The 20,216-nt window shown below is 41.9% G+C and overlaps 1 protein-coding gene across 5 annotated transcripts in view; it reads right to left on the bottom strand.

The window, feature by feature from the left end:
- The window catches only part of DCLK1 (doublecortin like kinase 1), a 350,076-nt gene that overhangs the window by 40,387 nt on the left and 289,473 nt on the right, over window positions 1-20,216 (bottom strand). For all 5 annotated transcript variants that reach the window (XM_012184574.4, XM_042255148.2, XM_012184573.4 and 2 more), the window contains 4 exons: window positions 18,680-18,737; window positions 17,561-17,680; window positions 13,705-13,851; window positions 919-1,052 (listed from right to left, as the gene is read on the bottom strand). In XM_012184574.4, coding sequence (XP_012039964.1) covers window positions 919-1,052; window positions 13,705-13,851; window positions 17,561-17,680; window positions 18,680-18,737 — 459 coding nt within the window. The remainder of the gene's footprint in view (window positions 1-918; window positions 1,053-13,704; window positions 13,852-17,560; window positions 17,681-18,679; window positions 18,738-20,216) is intronic.

Raw genomic sequence — 20,216 nt, 5'->3', positions numbered from 1 at the left:
TGCATCTATAGTACAAGTAGAAAAACTACCTCCAGCCGTCACAGGGGAAGATACTATCTAGAGTGCTAGGTGTGGGCTGGTGCCACTCATGAGAAGAAATGGCAGAGCTGTCTCTTCTTGCTCTCCCACCCTTCCCCCCTCCTTCTGTTTAAGGACAGCGTTCAGAACCCTGCCAGTAATCCTCGGCAAGAAATGGGGCTTACTGAAAGAGCCATTTGCCCACCTAGACCTGGAGTTCAAATGCTGACTCAGCTACTGTCACGAGCTTGTATCAGTCATCAGAGACAGAGTTTTTTTATATGCAAAATGGGGATTATATCATCTACCGGAAGAGTAAGAATTAAATAAAGGAGTTTAGCACCTGGCATATGGTACTAGGTCATTAGTAAGCATCAGGCCACCCTACCATCTCCCCTGATTCTAGAGATTTTCTTTAATCTCTGTAGGCTGCACTCCCAGCGGCCCTTTGATGCCTGAGGGTGTTTGTGCCGCACAGATAGTCCATGAGCTGCTAAGTGGACCAAAGTAGGACTGGAACTGGAGGATAAGGAGAGCCTAGGAGAAGTAACCGCAGGGGCTATACTCACCCCACAAAGCAACGTCTGTTTCTTTTATCTCCCAAAGCTAGTTAACTACCACTCTATGTTTCTCTTAAGTTGAATATTTTTTACTAAGGGGTTAATAATGGCTGTTCTGCCTTTAATAAAGGCCAAAAGGAAGGCTTAAGCAAGACCGCAGTAATTGGCAACTTGATTGGGAAAACAGAAAAAATGGCTTCCACTTTTCAAGCTAAAACAAAAAGTGAAAAGTAGATGCTAGCTAGCTCTGTCTGGATGGAACACAGCACTATGTCATCTATTCTCAAAGCAGACTATGTTGCAAGCACATCACTGCAATAAACCCATGAAAAGCACTTACCCAGTCTCTGCAATGATTTCGGGAGCCACGTATGTCGGGGTACCACACACGGTGTACAGGGGGCCATCTACAATGGTGGCCAGTCCAAAGTCACCCAGCTTTAGTGATTTGCTGCCATCTTGGTGTTCATACACCTAAAACAAAAATTAAAAGTGAAAATGCCTTTAAAAATAAGGACATTGCGGTGTAAATATATGTTGACCTAAAACAAACAGACCGCCAGATATTTCTCTAGCAAACATGGATTTATTCAGGATCAGCAAAGAATTACAATTTGAAGTCTGTACCCACGGCAAGTTACCTCCAAGTCCCCACATGGCAAGGGAAGGAAATACATTTACAGAGAGGAACAGGAAGTGGGAGGACTATGGAAACAAACAGTCCATGGCTTTTCATTGGCTGAGTCCTTGCCAGGAAAGAAGAGGAGTCTCTCTTCTTCCTGTTGGGCTCAATTATGGTCACAGGACATGAGAGCTCCCCCTTCTGGTCCGCTGACTATTGATAATTGCGATTTCGGTTGATCAATTTCTTAACATTTATTTTTCATAAAATAAAAACTCAGGCAACTATGCAGGGGTATACATACAAAAACATACTGCAGAATTAAGAACACGGCAAACACCCAGGAAATGAAAGTTCATTAAATTACGGTATGTTCATACAATGGGAGGCTATAGACTGTTCGAATGGTGATGTGAGTTTACATTTATTGAAATGAGTTAGATTTGGGAAGTGAGGACAGACTTCTGACTGGTTGCATACAATGTCTATTGAAGAAAAAAATACGTACTAAGAAAAATGTCTGGAAGGACACTATATTGGTGTGTCTGTCTCTGAGTAGTAAGATTATAGGTGATTTTTTTTTCTTTTTGATTCTCTATATTTGATGTTTGCTGCAATTCAAATTGATTTGCAGAACACAATGAAATATAGAAATATAGATTTTGTGCTAAAAAACAAAAAATATAGATTTTGTGTTTAGCGCAAAATATTCCATTTATGAAAATAATTATGTCTTCATTTTAATGTATCAGAAGCTTTAAAGATGCAGTTCTTTAGTAAATGGAACAAAAAAACTACACATCTATTAAAACACTTTATTTTCAGTGCCCCATGTTTCCAACAAGATCTATTTATATTTTTTATTAATAATTGAAAGGGGCATTAACATTTCATTTCACCTGTGGCAATTTTGAAAGATTTATCAGGTGCACAGTCAGCATTCTGTCCAGTTTTCCTTATTAAGGCAGTAATAAGCCTTTCACCTTATTATAGTCTTTCTCTAATCTTTCACCCAACAAATCAAGAAAAGGATGCATGTGACCACAGGCAAGTATTTAACTTCTTTAATTGTAGCCCACAATCAAACAAAATGGATCTGTTCTAAACAGTATCCCAAACAACGTCTGTTATTTTAAAGGAAGTATCAAAGGACATTCAGAATTGTAATTCAGAGCCCTCCACCGGAATCAATAAGATACAGAAAAGAGAGCCACAGTAAAAGGTTAGTATTCCCAGAGAAGGCAGTAGCCAGGAGATGCCTCAAGGAAACGGTGAAGTTCTCCACGTCCATCAGAATAATTCTTCCAGCCCATCGAGGCCTGCATGTGCCCCTGTTATTGCTCTGTGATCATCCGTACTTGCTAGAGCAGTATGAACCTCGCGCACAGCGAGGCACATCTCCACCCATCAGGAGCATGGCTACCGTTCACACCACCGCATCTGCCCTCCTTTGGAAAAAGATTCACTTCTCATTTCACTGCAGCATCGAGTGCAGATGTTTGGCCAGCTAAGCTGCAGTATCAGCAATGATCATTTGGATCTAACTGTTCTGGCAGAAAAAAAGGCAGCCAGAGCCTCCTCTCTGGAGAGGCTGTCTTTTCTGGGCAGAAAATGTTTGTTCACATTTTCTCCATGCTCGGAACACCAAGTCCTCTCCCTGAGGGCTCAGCCACAATCAAGTGAGGGCTGCCCTTAGGCAGGTATCCAGAGGCTTGGGGCGGGGGGGCCACCTGCACTTGGGCTGTTAGGGCAAGGACAGCTGTATGTCCCCCGAGGATGTGGCTTTGCCCAGTGGTCCTGAGATGGACACCGTCGTCCCTACTTTAATGAAGCAGCCACCCAGCCCTGGTCGGCATCAGCAAGTTTGAATCATGGACTCTGAAGTATCAGAGATGCAAAACGTAATGTCCTCCCTGGCTTAAACGCTCTCAGGCAAAAGAAATCCCTAAATTGTAGTCTTAGCATGTCAGCCATTCAGGTCATCCAAATGACAAGCAAATGTTTTTCATGAAAAGAAATCTGAGCTGGAAACACCTAGTAGATCGTCTAGTTTAATGCCCAGACAGAGCAGAATTGTTTACTTCCCTAATTCCATTTTGTTACCAGCAATCTCTTCGAAATGCAAAATAACCTCTTGCTTTGATGTTCTGTTAGGTCCAAACATTCATGGTGCCTGTTTTGTGAGGTTGTGCAGATTTCAAATTACATAGCTCCATTTACACAGAGATTTTGTGGCTTGTTTTTAAACATACTATCCATAATCACCCAACTCTATTCAAAAGTTGGACAAAGGCAGATGTTGGCAGATGCAGTCATAAGTAACATTTTAGTTCTGAATATGACCATGTAATTTTCCTCCATGTACCAAAGGGTTTTTTTAAGCATCGACATTTTAATAGGAATTCCATCTTACATATAGCCATATGCCAATTATATTTAATATAGCTAAGCAATAAAGTTCAAAGCTTCAATAACTAAGCAAAACCACTAAAGACTTACCTAAAATAAAGAAAATGAAGATTATTTAATGATAAATATAAAAGTAAACCAGCATCGTTTAAATGAAATACATAGAATCGATCATTTTCATGTTTTCATCTCTCTTTAATCACTACTATGCTTCTCTCTCTCTCTAACTTTGAAAACCATATAGTAGAATTTTCATGAACACATAAAGAGATTAAAGTGATGTTTAGGAAAGGCAATAAGAGCTAAGAGACAAAGGCCTAATCCACGTAATTGAAAACATTTATAGACCCAAGTACATTTGAAATGCTTCAGCAAAATGTTTTTGCAGGTGAATAAATGTCCAGGCCTCTCGTTTGGAATTCTGTTTAACTTACTTACTTACCATCAGGCAGGGCAGGAAACAAGGTTGCTTTGGGTTTTTCTCTGTCAACACTTGGGGAGAAGGATATAGAAGAATATATTGTCGTGTCTCCCTTCCTCCCGTTGGAGAGCGCCTTCCCTAAGTGTTATTGGATTGGCCAAAAAAAATCGTATTTTTCCGTAGGAACATACAGCAAACCCAAACAAACTTTTTGGCCAACCCATCCCAACAGGCGTCTCACAGCTGGGCTCCCGAGAGTTCCTGCTGCTGCCTGAGCTGGTCTCCTCACCTCTGCCCCAGCCGTTTAGAGCAGGGCAGGAATGAGGCCATTTTAAAATGTAGTCAAAACTTTTGTTAAAAATCACCGATTGTGAAATGCATGTGTTTCAAATGTGTGTGTGTGTGAGCACACACACACAATCTTCACAAAACCATCTCCAGAAAGTATTGCACCAAATGGCAGCTATAAATTCACTTTGAACTAAGTTTTTAATTAAACGTTAGGAGTCGGAAAAGCTTCTAACATGTTCACGTCAAAAACATGGTGTGCATGGCGTCTCCCACTCTCGGAATCGAGTTCCTCAGCTTGTCTCCTCATCCTGACCTTCTTTCAGAAAGACCCTTAACAGCCTGCAAGTATAAGTTTGGGCAGCCTGACATAGCAAGTGGGGTTCTGGTTGAAGAACTTTTTGCTGTAACTGTATTTTAAAGTCTCCATAAAACATGCCCCACACATGAGGTGGGGGTGCATTAATTGTCAATCAAAGAGTATTCACAACATGAGATATAATTCAATGTTCATCCAGGCCCTTTAAATACTATAGATGTTCCTCCCCATTTTAAACACCGAGGGGCTATTAAAGAGATGGGGATTAGTGCAAATTACCCAGTATGTAGTGCTTTCACTGTTTTAACTAAGCAATAAAACTGTGTAATTGCACAACACTAATTGAATGCAGCCACACATAATTGTGGGCTGCCATATGTATCCTATTACCATAAAGACTGTCAGTATTTTGTAAGCTACTCTTGTGATCATTGCAGATGGCTACAGTCAGAAAAGTTGTTCTCTAGGGTTTATTATATGGCTATAAAGACATCCCATGATTTGACAGACTAAATGTGTTAAGTGGCAACAATTATGAAAAAGGTTCCAATTAAAAGCTGAAGGCATGTCCTACCAAGAACAGACCTAGTGAAAGGTCAGGTACGTAGGTTTTTGGTATTCTGCTATTTTACCCAGGCTTTCCTTTTTTTAAAAGAGAGGTTTTTGTTTCTTTTTCATTTATTTGGGGTTTCGCAGTAGTTGTAACTTGCTGAACAGTAGATTTGGGGCATATGTCTGATCTTGCTTGGATGAGAAACTGAGACCATTTGGAAAAGTTATTTGAAAAACTAAAAGGTTTGATACAGAGTCATAAAATGCAGCCGGTGGCCATAAAATAATATGAAAATTCACAGATAACCTGAACCCAGTCAAATGGTTTCTGAGATTCCCATAATAGAGAACTAAAAGCTGACTAATATAACAGATGTGTTGGAACAAACAGAATTTTCAATGATAATATGAATTCAAGGATAACCCTGTTGAAATATTGGCTAATGAACTGTCAGGAACCCCTGAAATTTCTTCACAGAGGAGCTCAATAGGTACTAAAAATTACTTCACCAGAGAGAATTTAACAAAACTGACATGAAATGGACAAAGCCATGACAAAAAAGTGAATTTACTTTTTAATAAATATGGTATCCTTTAAAAAAGACATTGATTTTTCTTCTAGCCACAGAATATGGCCTTTATGACACTTTCTAAAAACAGTGGATTAAATTTAAACCTTTAAGAAGTGAAGTATAACAACATTTATGCAGGGAATTACTTAGCAAAATGTATTTTATCCTCCACATACTTTAGAATTAAGCCTGCTAAAAAAACTTAATTCTTAAAAAAACAAATTCACTTTATACCAATGTAAAATCTTTATGAAATAAAAATTATGTGAAATAATAAAAATAACAAAATGTGTACAGAAGTCAGAAGAGGCGCGGCAACATAAGGAGAAAAAATAAAATAGCTTTTCAAAGTGTTACCCTAGAGATGTCTGTGAAGATGGAGAAGTGAATGGAAATTCCAGGAAAGCTGACTCTCATCCATTCTTTAAAACAGTTATGAAACTATCTAGAAAGGAATTCTATGCAGCTGCAGTGAGATACAGCAAACATGCCCATCCCTGACTCTGCAGTGACTGTACATCCCAGAATCCTGTTATAACTGGGAACTCAGTGTCACTGCAGGTTTTAAAAACTGTTACATTTTTGTCACACAAGTACTCACACAAGTACTATCCAATATGTCGTTGTAGGAAAACTGGAAAAGACGGATAACATTACAGAGAGAAAAGAATTAAACTCACTCGCAATCTTGACACCTAGAAATAACCATTGTTAAACATTTGGGCGTATGAACTTCCAGAGCTTTCTTTCTCTCTCTTTTTTTTTCTCACTGGACAGCATACCCTGAATGCATGCCCCCGTGAATAAGCATACATGTGTATCACGATTTTCAGTGCTTGCTGGATAGTCCATTGTATGGGTGCACCAAAGTAATAACCCGCCAGACTACCACCCACTGCCATTTACCGAGCCCCTGCCAGGCCTCATGTCGAGGACTTCATGCTTAACATCCCACTTAACGTTCACAACAACTCTGTTAAGTACTATCACTGATATTTTTGCAGATGAAAAATACTGAGGCTCAGAGATGTTAAGTGACTTGCCGAATGTTACACAACTAATAAACGGTAGAGCCAGAACTTAAGCTCGGGCGTGTTCAAGTCCGTGATTCTAACCAGTGTGTCCTCCTGCCGCCCCATTATGCCAATAATTTAAAAAATCAGTGCCCTGACCCAAGTTATTTCTATATATACATTTTTCCTTTCCATGCTAAAAAACACTGAGATGACCATCCCTTTGTATGTATACATATCTGATATTTTTTTTTTCTTTAGGTCACATTTCTAAAAGTAGAATTACTTGACCACAGAGTTCATATTATTTAAGGCTGTAGTTACGTATTACCAAACTACTTTCCAGAAGAATTCCATCAAGTTAATCTTGTACCGAGTCATATGAGATGACTGGTATCCTCCTAAGTCTGCCAACCCTGCATATTATTATTACTTATTATTAATCTTTGCTAGTCCAATAAGACCATCTCATGTAAACAGTCATTTTATTTACTCATAGCTGGGCTGGGTCTTGGCTGCTGCGCGGACTTTTCCCCAGCTGCGGCGAGCAGGGGCTTGCTCTCGAGTTGCGGGGTGTGGGCGTCTCATCACAGTGGCTTCTCTTTGGCGGAGCACAGGCTCTAGGGCACACGGGCTGCAGTGGCTGTGGCATGAGGGTTTAGAAATTGAGGCTCCCAGGGTCTAGAGCGCAGGCTCAATAGCTGTGGTGCACAGGCTTAGCTACTCTGCAGCATGCGGGAGCTTCCTGGGTCAGGGATCGAACCTGCATCTCCTGCACTGGCAGGCGGTTTCTTTACCACTGAGCCACCAGTGAAGCCCCTTAAAATGAAGCGAATGATGTTATTCTACACCACAGTGACAGAGGGATGGGCGGAGGAGCAGACAGATGCTGACCCGCCCCGAGACACTGTACTTTTACTTCCTGTCTTCTTTCCCCTGGTGGAATCACAGGGCTTCCCTGGTGGCTCAGAGGGTAAAGCGTCTGCCTGCAATGTGGGAGACCTGGGTTCGATCCCTGGGTCAGGAAGATCCCCTGGAGAAGGAAATGGCAACCCACTCCAGAACTTTTGCCTGGAAAATCCCATAGACAGAGAAGCCTGGTAGACTACAGTGCATGGGATCCCAAAGAGTCGAACACGACTGAGCGACTTCACTTTTCTTTTGCAGAAGTGAATGAAAGTCACTCACTCAGTAGTGTCCAACTCTTTGGGACCCCACGGACTATACAGTTCCTGGAATTCTCTAGGCCAGAATATTGGACTGGGTAGCTTTTCCCTTGGAGAAGGGCCCTCAGTAAATGCTTCGTACAATAACTGGCATATTACTGTAGTAAATCATGTTTGGGGAAAATGTTCTTTTTCTTCTGTTTTCCTTCAACTTTTATCCAAATGCAGATGGAAGGACTTTTTTTCTTTCCTAACGTTTTCAGTCACTCAGTCGTGTCCGACTCTTTGCGGCCCTATGGACTGTAGCCTGCCAGGCCTCTCTGTCCATTGGATGTTCCAGGCAAGAATCCTGGAGTAGGTTGCCATTTCCTGTTCCAGGGAGAAAACTTACATCTCTGGCATCTCCTGCACATTTTTTTTTTTTTTTTTTTTTTACCACTAGTGCCGCCTGGAAGAACAAGCATTCCATTTCTTCTGGGGGATTTCAGTGATTAAAAGCTACTGACTTTTCAAACAGGTGTAATTGTTAGAAGGGTTTTCCTTACGTCAACCTCATATCTATCATTAACATCTTCTTAGTTTGAGTTCAGTGTCTCATATGCAGCACAGAAAAGGTCTCCCATCTTCTGTCCGGCAGCCTCTTCTGGGCCACTCTGCTGCGTTCTCTCCACGTGTCTGGGCCCCTCCCCACTGAGCTCACCAGCAGCACAGAGGACTCTCTGGAGAGTGACGCTCCTTCAGGGAAAGCGTCTAAGGGCACGCTGGTATTTTTAGCAGTCATGTGCTCTCGTAAAGAACTTGTTACGGTCAGCGAACAGGCTTTAAACTAGCCCACATTTTCCCATTACTGTTTTTCCACAATGGCCATTAAAACAACCACACCAAAACAGACCTAGTCCTTAGGGACTTATGTTTTTAACTCTCATTAAATTCCATCTTACTGGTCTGGGACCTTTATGGAGCCAAAGATAGTTGCAGATCTCAGTTCTGTTATTTACTATATAGACGACATCTTCAAGTCAACTCAGTGGTAATGGTGATAAGGGCGGGGTCAGTGACAGACTCCTTTGAGAGCCGTGGCTCCCTTCCGTAGGGTGATCCCCAGTCTATTCATCCACGTTCTGGTGGCTCAAGTCCATCTTGCAGGTCTATTCAACTGTCTTTGTTTATGACCTCTGCGGTCCATCTGCGGTACTGGCCTTATCCACCAGTGGAGTGAGCTATCTGACCACAAAATGAGTTTACTTGAGGATTAAGACAGAAGAAAATCCATTATTTGGTAAACTCAGTGTTGACCTGAATTGGAAACTAAGACGAGCAGGAACACAACTTCTGGTTATCACTAGGGGAAAACAAGATAATCTATTCCTAGGTTCAACCCATTTTGTGAAAATGCAGGTCATTTAGCTGTACATGCCACTTTGATGGGCAGCAAGGAACAGGCACAAACACCTTGACAAAGTTTAAAAGGAATTTTCTGACCTAGAGAAGCAGCTTCCCTGAGAAACTGCTTTTTCCCAAACAGTATTTAGGAGTTTGGAAGCAAAAAGATTTTTGAACAGAAATTTTTTTTTTTATATTTCAAGAAAATTACTTTGTTTATTTCTGGAATCTAATAAAAAACCAGTGATGTCAGTTATATTTTTGCCAGTAGGACTTTAATTTTCCTAAGGAGAAGGCATCTGTGTATACATTTAAAAAAGACGGTCCCAGCTCACTGCAAGAAACAGGCTCACTGATGCTTTTTGCTGCCAAGGGTACAAGCTTGCCATCTAGCGGTGGCTCATGTAAATGGAAAGCGGTTGATCTTAGGCCGTTTCTGTTTTGTTTTAAAGCAAAAAGTTCCTTTTTGTCATAAACTATCACGTCGCATGCAACGCATATAATGGTTGATGCATAAATGCAGCTGGGGAAGCTCTGTACTTAATCCCCTCCCTTCAGAAAGGTCTAGTCTGCAGCCAGCGTGGGTCCTTAATGTAACTGATGAATTGAGAAATGACTAAGGCTTGCCATATTTGTTTGGCTGCATCGTGCCTTAGTTGTGTTATGTGGGATCTTTAGTTGTGGCAAGTGGGATTTAGTACCCTGACCAGGGATAGAACCCCGGGCCCCTGCATTGGGAGTGTGGAGTCGCCATTCACTCACTCTCTCATCTAATCCACCCTCTCATCCACCTGTCACTCATCCACAGCATCTAAGGACCAGGCCTGATAAAGCAAAAGAATCACATAAAATCACTGACACAATATACTAATTAATAAAATAAGGCCTTAGTAACAATGTGATAATAAAATTATAAGAGCTATTTCTATTAGGTCGGCTCCCAGTTTTCACCTAAAATATGACTGGAAACATGACTGTACACGTTTTTTTGTTTTTTTTTTTTCATTAAAATGCCTTGATCTTTAAGTACTCAGACTTGAATAAATAATTCATAGGATCAATATAGATCTGAAGGCCAAACTACAATATTTTTATATTGCTCTTTAAGAATTAAAAATAAAAGTTCTCAAAGTTTTTGCTTATACGATATTATATAAAATGAAATCTACAGCTGAAATGCCTACAAATGTAATACATAATTCTTTGCTACTTATTATAAACACTAAACACTTATGAAGCAAAAATATATCAGCAGTCCAACAATTTAGGGTTGGTTTTGGTTTTTTTTTTTTTTTTTTTTGCGCTCTCTTCATAAAATAGTAATGCAAAGTGTGCAGCGGGGCCTTTTTTATTTAAGTTTCCGGTAGTTAGAAATGGACTGAAACTCTCTGAATTAAATTTATTATAGCATTTTTCCAAAAATAGTCTCTGGCTCTCCATTTTTCCATTAGATGGTAAATCCATGCCTGGGTAAATAGTGACACTTTAAAAGCAATGTCAAAAATGATGAAAGATGATTGTTACAGTTTTAAAGTTTCATTTTTAGGGATAATTTAATTTTTATTACAAATAAAAGGGGAATAAAAAAGGAAGGGAATAGTTGCATGGTATCTCTTTATCTTCATACAGTCCCCTTAAAGGAGACCCAAAGGAGTTAAGTATCTTGTTCAAGGTCAGAGGATCAGCCAGTGTAAGAGTAAAGCCCTTGGTTTTGAACTTTTGTCCATCTGACTATAAATCCTGAGTATGTGATTTTGTGTCTCCCATGATGATTCTTCTTATTTCTACAGAAAAGTCAACAGAATGTAAAATTAATAGAAGTCTCAAGGGCAATTAGTAATGTCATCCTAATTTGTTAAAATTATTCTATTCTTCTACCTAGTTTATGCCATAATAGCTTGATCCCTGCAAAGCTCACCAATCCTTACTACTCTCCTATAGAAAGAAATGACTATACTGGAGAAGCAGAATTCCTTTAGTTTTTCATACATATATATATATTTTAAACCTGAATCATGAATGACTGCAATTGTGTGTTTATATTATACATATTTTTCTCATTTCATACATATTTTTCTCATTCTTAAATTAGAAAGGAAAAAGGGAGAGAATTTTTTTTTTTCTTTTTTTGGGTAATTTAAAGTAAAATATGTTCAAACAAGCACAGTACTTTCAAAGCATCCTGCAAATTGTCATTTGTAAAAGCACACTGCTCTGTAACCATTTATGTCATTTATAGAAACAGTGCTCTGGTGAGAAGCAGGTGAACAATAGGTACACAAAACCGAACTGCAAAAGCGGAAAGGAAAATGAGACTTTAACTTTCCATCACTGAATTTTCGGAGCTTAGAGAAATTTTTAAACAAAGGCTCAGTTGTAAGTCCGTTCCCGTGAGACAATCCTACATAAGTCAGGACACAGGAAGAATGAGTGCAGACGAGGGGAAATTGCTGCCGTTTATGGAGGCAGCTATGCAGAAGAGAATGTTTAGGCTACTGTGGAGATGTGGAATTTGAGGGCCAATTAAGTCAGAAGTCCATCATCTGACCTCTGCCACCTTCATTAGCCAGCAGCTCCAAGATCACTAACCTAATTGCAATTAACTGCTTGTTTATGTATTTCTTTCTTTTCTTTTTAATGCTTATTTTTATTTGGCTATGCCGGGTCTTAGTTACAGCATGTGGGATCTAGTTCCTTGACCAAGGATTGAATCTAGGCCACCTGCACTGGGAGCTCAGAGTCTTAGCCACTGGACCACAAGGAAGTCCCTGTGTACATATTTTTTAAATGCCTATTTTTCCTACTTGAATGTCCCTCCACGGAGGCATGTGTCTTCCTGTTCCCTGGCACAGTCCCTGGCATAGGGCAAACAAGCAGTAAACCTCTCTCCCCAGTTCACATTTTACATAGTCTAGTGGTCAAAAGTCTGAGGTGTGGAGTGGAGCAGAGCGAGGATGTGACCTTGATTCCTCCACTTAAGAGTGATGATGGCCTTGAGTGGATCTTTCAACTTCTAGGCACCCAGTTTGCTCCCCTGTGAAATGGGACAGTAACTGACTTTACCCCACATGGCTGTTGTGAAGATGAAATGAGATACAGAGTGTAAAGGCTTAGCATGGGGTGAGCACAGAGGTGATTCTCCATAGCAGCAGATCTTAGCAGTCGTTACTGGGATTGGGAGTTGGGTTGTTCCTCTGCTTTTATTGTATTTTTAAAAAATATTTATTTATCTGGCTGCGCTGGGTCTTTGTGGCATGTGGGATCCAGTTCCCTGACCAGGGGTTGAACCTGGGCCCCTTGCATTGGGAGCTTGGAGTCTTAGCCACTGGACTGCCAGGGAGGTTCCTGTTCATCTGCTTTTAAACTTGAAAGTTCACTGAGATCATGTGGGGGAGCTATGGCAATGCAGACCTGCACCCTGTCACCAGTCACCAGATTTTGATTTGGTGGGGCTGCAGGGAAGCTCAGAAATTTACATTTTTAACCAGCATCTGGGAGTAATTCTGATCCAGGGCGTCTCTGGACCACCCTTGGAGAAACACTGCTTTAGAAAGAGAATCCTCATTTCCCAGATTTCCGAAGAGATGGACAAACTAATAGTCAAGTAATACATGACTCTTTGGGTTGGATAATGAAAGTAAAAGAACAATTAGCATCTGGAGACGGGGAGAAATTCAATATATTTCATTAAAATTCCACCCTGAATAGCCAACAAAATTTATATTACTCCCATATTCACTAGTGACAGCTCCCTGATGCCCAGTCTCTGTCCCCTTAATTCTTTCAATACCGTCCACTTAACAATGGGATCAAGAGAGCACGGGGGTGGTGGTAAGAATGTCTCTGATCTGTAAAATCAGTCTTCTTCGTCATGATCATTTTTATGCTGAGGGGCTGGTGTCTTGAAAACTCACAATGAAATTTATCCTTTTAGCTTTTAGATCAGATTATTGGGATGTAAATTGGGAGACTAAGTCTAAAAGGCCTTCCATTTTCTTTTTTTTTTTTTTCTCCAAGTAAAAGCTTTCTAACACCAAAGTGCTATCGATAAGTCATGCAAGCGTAAATGCTCCTCGTGACTGTGTTGGCCTGGTCCATGGTCTTAACCACAGCCCTAGATTTCCTGAGTTCTTTTCCTGTCCCCCTTCCTCGGGTTTTTATTTGCTAATAAGTTAAGTGCTCCTAATGGTACATTAACCCTGACAGATCAACTTAAAAGACCAGTTTCCAGCTAGTTACTGAAGGCCAGCTGGAAACTAGCCTTTAAGGGTTTTTTGTTTTGTTCTTTAAGAAAATGAAAAAGAAGGAAAAGAAGTGTTCATATTCACTCATGCATGAGTGCTTGGAGCTCAGGACACCCTGAAGTCAGAACCCTTCTTACCAGCAGATTCTCTGGTTTGATGTCACGGTGGACGATGTTGAGGCTGTGCAGGTATTTGATGGCGCTGGCCAGGTTGTACAGCATCCCACTGGCATCTCGCTCAGTGTATTTGTTAGTGGAGGTGATGGCATCGAAGAGGTCTCCTCCCTGAGAGAGCACAGCAGGAGGAAAAGTGGATTAACAGATGGTTGGGTGAGGCCCGGCCTGGAGAGGCACCCGACACGCTATGCGCGCCGGGTTTCTGGGTTCCAAGAGCTTTCCCTGTCACCGCCCTCTCAAAGGCCCAGGAACCCTATGGTGGTTTATGCCCCTACTGCAAGAGCCAGTGACATTTCCTCCAGAGCTCAAAGAAAGGAGGAGAGGACTCTGCCATTAAACTCCCAGCTGGGGGTGGGGAAGCGGAGCTGGGTCTCCAGGGCAGAGACCTTGGGGCACTGGCTATCCTGCTGGTATGTGCTACACCAACTGCCAGCAGAAGCTCAGATTCATAATCCCAAGTCTCCTGGAATGAGAAACACCACAGATGCACCCTGAACAAAACGTCCTGCGGCCCTGGGAGCTTCACACACACACGCTTCTCGTCATTCTCTAGTCTAGGTCTCTTGGAGTGGGCGTCACGTCTTCTTTTTCAACAATGTGCCTCCTTGTAAGGAACAGAGAAAAGGGCCAGAAACTGTCACCCCAGAGATGAAAGAGAAAGAGAGGGAGGAGGACGGAGACATTTCAAAGAAAGTTTTCCAGGTCCATTACTCATCCGAACTTTTGTTTCCACTGTTCTGGGCTAATTTATTGTTATTTGGTGAAGCGAAGATTTCAGGCTCCAATTTTAGATCCATTTATCTGAAGCCCTTTCAGAGAAGTCGGGCTTCTCTGACAATGCGTGCATCCTTTTTGCACATGAGGCCCCAAAGAACCGAGCTCCCCCCGCCAGAGGCTGACTGTGTTCATGTTACCTAAAGGGCTAAGAGATTTAATTTGTTGTTGTTTTAATAGCAAACACAACCTAGAGCACCTGTAGGCTGACCATTTTCAAATCCTACTCCCTAACCTGGCCCTCTGTGACCCTGTACAATCCCCACTCGGGGGAAGGGGTATCTTCCACTGACCCTCAGCCTCAGCAGTTCCCAAACTAAGCAGATACATTTTTTTTCCAAAATGAACACTGTCTCTCTCAGTGTTCTGTCTCTCAAAGGCGAAGTTGTGCAGCTTTGCAGATTGTTCCCATGCCACCCGGGGAGATGGGGTTTGCACGGCGGTCCACGTGGACAGCACCCCTGACCGTGTGTCGGGCCGTAGGAGGTGACCCTGCCAGACTCCACCATTGTCCTCACGGTCTAAACTCAAGACAGCCTGTAATCTCATTCCTTCTTCTTCGCCTTCCACAAATCAGTCAACAGATCCTCTTAGTCCTGCTCTAAGACCTGCCTCTGACACAGCTTTCCGGGCCATCTCAGGCTCTCTATGCAAAGACCTTGTGTACGATCGTCACCTCCCACACCGCAGGTCAGTGTTTCCTTTCACTCGTCATGAAGTCAGCACTCTGTTCCCATGGCGCTCCCCGCTCTGCCCCCAGCCTTCACTCCAACTTGCTTAACCTCATCTCCCGTCTCACCTGGAGCAGCTGCCTTTATGCTCCACGTAGCGAGAATCTTCCCTGCTCACCCAGACAGACCGAACCCTCCCCGACTCCGCACTCCAAGCTCATCCGAGAGTCCCCTCCACGCCCTTTGTCCTTCTGGCTCCTGCTGATCTCTGAGTGCCGGCCCAAGGGCTGCCCCCGCACAAGGCCCTCCTTGCTCTGGACGCAGGCAGTGTGCACACGTTCGCTTCTGCAGCTAGAAGTCTGAAGTCCCGTTACTGGTACTTCACCCTTAAGAATGGTTTTACTGTTCACCCACTTCACTGTTTTCTGGAACACAGACCTTATTTATCCAATGCCATCAGGCCATCCTGGGCCCCCTGATGGACTCTCAGGGTTTGACAAACTAAATTCCTCAGGGGGGTGTCATGGGAGCTTTTCAGGTCAAACGTGGGGCTGGTCTTCTCTTCTGAGATGCTTCCAGACCTGGTCACACAGGCATTCTTGGTCAGACTAAATGCAGGGGTACGATACAGTGGTGGAGAAGGGAACAGCGACCCTCTCCAGTATTCTTGCCTGGAGAATTCCATGACAGAGGAGCTTGGTGGGCTATAGTCCATGGGCTCACAAAGTCTCAGACACTACTGAGCGACTCACACACACACACACACACACACACACATCCAGTGGCTCAGCTGAAGAGTCCCAGTGCTGAGTTTTGCAGGCACAGTCCAGGTTTGTTAGACTGGTCACCCGGAGAGAATCCACAAAGGCTAAGTGGTACGTTGCTACTGTCACCTGACTAAGCATATTACTGACAATCGGATTAAGCTTTCCCACAAACTGTGTTCTGAACTATTAAGCCTTTTCCTCTTTTATATCTCACCTTCAAATTTAATTTAGTCTTAGCTCTCCAACACCCAGCCAATAACAGGGGGTTGCTAATTAGTTTTTAATGGCACCCAGAGGGGTAGCAGGAGTGATTTGAAGTTGTTGCTTTAAAAATTAAAGTCATTGTAAAATTATTATTCTTGGTCCTAGATAAAGTATAACTTACAATGTTATAATTACCAAATTTTATTTAGTAATAAAGCGTCAATATGAAAATTTTCTGAATAATGAAACTGACCTTTCTTGGTTGGAATAAGTGATTAACATTTTTATCTCCCTCAATCTCAACCATGACCATAACCTGGTGTTAGTACAAACTAAAAAGGCTTCACCCTCAGAGAAAAAAACGTCTGAACTTGAAGTAGAAAAAAACCAGACTTTATCTACAAATATAGATTAATCACTAAGTTAAAAGGCCAACAGATCTAAAACAAAGCAAGTATGAAGAATGAGAATTTAAAGTCCCTAGAATGAACATTTTTCTATACAGTAAATGATTGATTAATTAAATGCTTTGTTGGCCTGAAATTTGTACAGAAGGAAACCCCACATTCCAGCTGCCACCAGCTCAGCCGAGTGATTCTAAGTAGAATTCCTGGAACCCCGGGGGCTCACTGGCGCACCCCTGATGGAGACAATGATCTGACTCATTCACAACTAAAGTAGGAATTACTCATGCCTTTGGTCAGATTAGCACAACAGAAAAGCCTTGAGCAAAGTACAGCTTTATGAAAATGGAACACTCAATTTTTAAAAACTTCTAGTTAAGAAAATTTCACATATGAAGTAGAGGAAATAGGTGGGTTACCTTTCACATAGATTCAACCATCATCAACATCTGGCCATTCCTATGTTATATGATTGAATAGAATAAAAACATAATTTTATGTGGCGGGATGAGATTGTACCCATCACTGAGAGGCAGTATTCACATTATTATGAACAGGGTGCTGTTTTTCTATTACCCTGGAGTCTAAAAGTTCAGAGCTTGTTTTTATGATAATGAATGATACTTCTGGAGTAGTTCCTGGAAAAGTTAGCAGTTTCTGCTGGAGTAACAACAATCATACTGGTATCTAATACTTTGTGTCACAGAAGCTGGTGAAAGGGATTTCTTTTACCTTCAGAATAACACTCTTAGCAATATCTCATTTTACACAGGAGGGGCCCAAGGTACAGAGTGGTAGACCCAAGGTCAGGGACTATTTCGGTCCAGGCTGAGACCTGAACTTTGGGGATATAATTCTAGTGTGAAGACTCTTAACCATTACACCAGTGCACAGCAGTGAGACTGAATACTGCTGACAGGAAACTAAGGAGAGAGCTCTATCATGCAGGAGAGTGAGGTGCCATATATAGGTTTACCTCTTTTTCCAAAACACACACCTTTACTAATTCCATGACAAGATACAGCTCAGTTGGCACATCCATTTCTTCGATCAGAAGAACAATATTGGGGTGCTTCACTCTTCTCAAGATAGACACCTCATTCTGGATCATGTGTTCCTGTTCAAGAGAAAGTTATCTCCATCAAGACATACAGCAAAACAGTGAAGGGCTAACTCAAATTAACAAAGCCATACTATTTAAGGGTTTCCCTGGTGGCTCAGACGGTAAAAAGTCTGTCTGCAATGTGGGATACCTGGTTCGATCCCTGGGTCAGGGAGATCCCCTGTAGAAGGGCATGGCAACCCACTCCAGTACTCTTGCCTGGAAAATCCCATGGACCAAGGAGCTTGGGTGGGCTACATACAGTCCATGGGGTCACAAAGAGTTGAACACAACTGAGCGACTAACACTTAACTTATACTATTTAAAGATCAAGGGAGATATATTTTGCTAAAATTTAATGTCTATCTTAAATTCTGATATTCGTATAGCCCACTGCTGCTGCTGCTGCTAAGTCACTTCAGTCGTGTCTGACTCGTGTGACCCCATAAACAGCAGCCCACCAGGCTTCCTCGTCCCTGGGAATTCTCCAGGTAAGAACACTGGAGTGGGTTGCCATTTCCTTCTTCAATGCATGAAAGTGAAAAGTGAAAGTCAAGTTGCTCAGTCATGTCCAACTCTTAGCAACCCCATGGACTGCAGCCCACCAGGCTCCTCCGTCCATGGGATTTTCCCGGCAAGAGTACTGGAGTGGGGTGCCACGGCCTTCTCCATCATATAGCCTAGAATTGGCAAAAGATATTGAAGATCCTTAGAAGATGCTTGTAATTTCAGAGCCTACCATGGTTAACTATAACTGCATGTAGAAGGAAGAAATGAAACTTAGATCACAAAAGTAAGAGAAGAAGCAAATACAAGAACAAAGAGAAGGAACTGAAATAATACCCCATCATTTCAACTGACTTTGATGCCAGGAATATTACAGAATAAAATTATATCCTAATAAGTATATAACATTCTACTCTACCAAAACACAACTCCTAGGGTGAACTTAGGTTTATTTGGGGGTTCCCTCCAAAATAATATATTTTCAAAAGAAGAAAACCTTATACATACTTTGCCTCGACACTTGCTTTTCTTGATAATTTTCAGAGCATACTCCCTAGCAGTCGACCTGCAAAGAAAAAGGTTGTTTTTTTTTTTTTAATAAATGTAATTTCCGATGTGTTGAATCATCTTGTTAAGGATTCACTCGTACCCCATTGATCTGGCATCATGGTGTAAATATTTTGTAAAAAATTCTCTTTTCCGTTCTTAAAAGAAATATGTGAATTTTAAGAGGTTGACCAAGTGTAAGGACAAAACAAACATGATAGCTCAGAAACGTCACAAGCTGTTAAGGCTGTCGTAACTGTAATAAAGTTACTGCCACTGCTACCCCCGTGGGTAACTCCCCCTTGCCGGTGGCTGTGCCCTGTTCCTTCCTCTAAAGTGGACATGAAATAGGGGTGAGCTTCTGCCCTTCTTCTCCATTTCTCTTGAGGTCATCCATGAAGTGACAGTTTTCTGAATGATTCTCATGGTCACACTGATAACATTCAAGATGCAGTTCACCCTCTGTAGACTTGGGCTGTGTGCAGCTCTGTGTGTTCTGGTGAAGAACTCATGAATGAGGTGTTCAAGGAGTATAGCAAGGGATACAGTCGTTATCTGAGCATCCTGTGACCTCCTGAGCCTTTCAAAAAAATCTTTATTTATTTGGCTGTGCCGGGTCTTTGCTGTGGCACGAGGGGTCTTCGATCTTCGTTGTGGTATCCAGGTTCTTCAGTTGTAGCTTGGAAACTCTTAATTTCGGCATTTGGGATCTAGTTCCCTGACCAGGGATCAAACCCAGGCCCCCCTGCATTTGGAATGTGGAGTCTTAGCCATAGGCCCTCTCATTTAATAGAAATTAAATGGAGGTGACGATTATAAACAGCTCACGTTCCCAAAGCCACCTGGCAGTGCTAAATCAGAGCTTGAGTTTTTGGGGTCTCTGCTTCTCTTATAGCCCAGCCAACACTGCCTGTCCTCCGTCGTGGGTGTGGGCAGGAGGGCTTAGTCATACTGAACCTTTAAATAGCTTCCTAACTTGTGTGAACATTTCTAAGATACTGTAGTGCCAACAGTGATGGTCCACTGTCAAAGGACACAATGCATTCTTAACAGTCATCAGGAACCACTACTTCACAATCATTTCTACTTCAGATCTAGTTGGGAAACCGAGAGGGTTCAGCTTCTTACCTATAGATAAAGGCCAATTTTAGAGATCCAAATGCATACAATGGGAGTGAAGTTGATTAAGAACAAAATTTCAAAATAGGGTTTTAAAATTTTCACTTTGGAGAATCAAAGGGGAATTTCCTAGTCGTATGTTATGGTAAGAGCAAGACAGTGATGTGCCTATAAATTAACAGACCAGATAGTAACAATGTGTTTCGAGCATTGTAGAAACCATTCATGTTGTTTGCTTCTCTTTTTAAAATATTTATTGATTTATTTACTTGGCTGTGCCAGGTCTTAGTTATGGCATGTGGGGCCTTTAGTTGTGGCATCCTAACCCAGATGCCTGTGTAGGGAGTGTCGCGTCTCAGCCACTGGACCACCAGGGAAA

Source organism: Ovis aries, chromosome 10 (genome assembly GCF_016772045.2).
Source record: "Ovis aries strain OAR_USU_Benz2616 breed Rambouillet chromosome 10, ARS-UI_Ramb_v3.0, whole genome shotgun sequence".
Lineage (NCBI taxonomy): Eukaryota > Metazoa > Chordata > Mammalia > Artiodactyla > Bovidae > Ovis > Ovis aries.
This window is presented reverse-complemented; position numbering and strand designations above follow the sequence as displayed.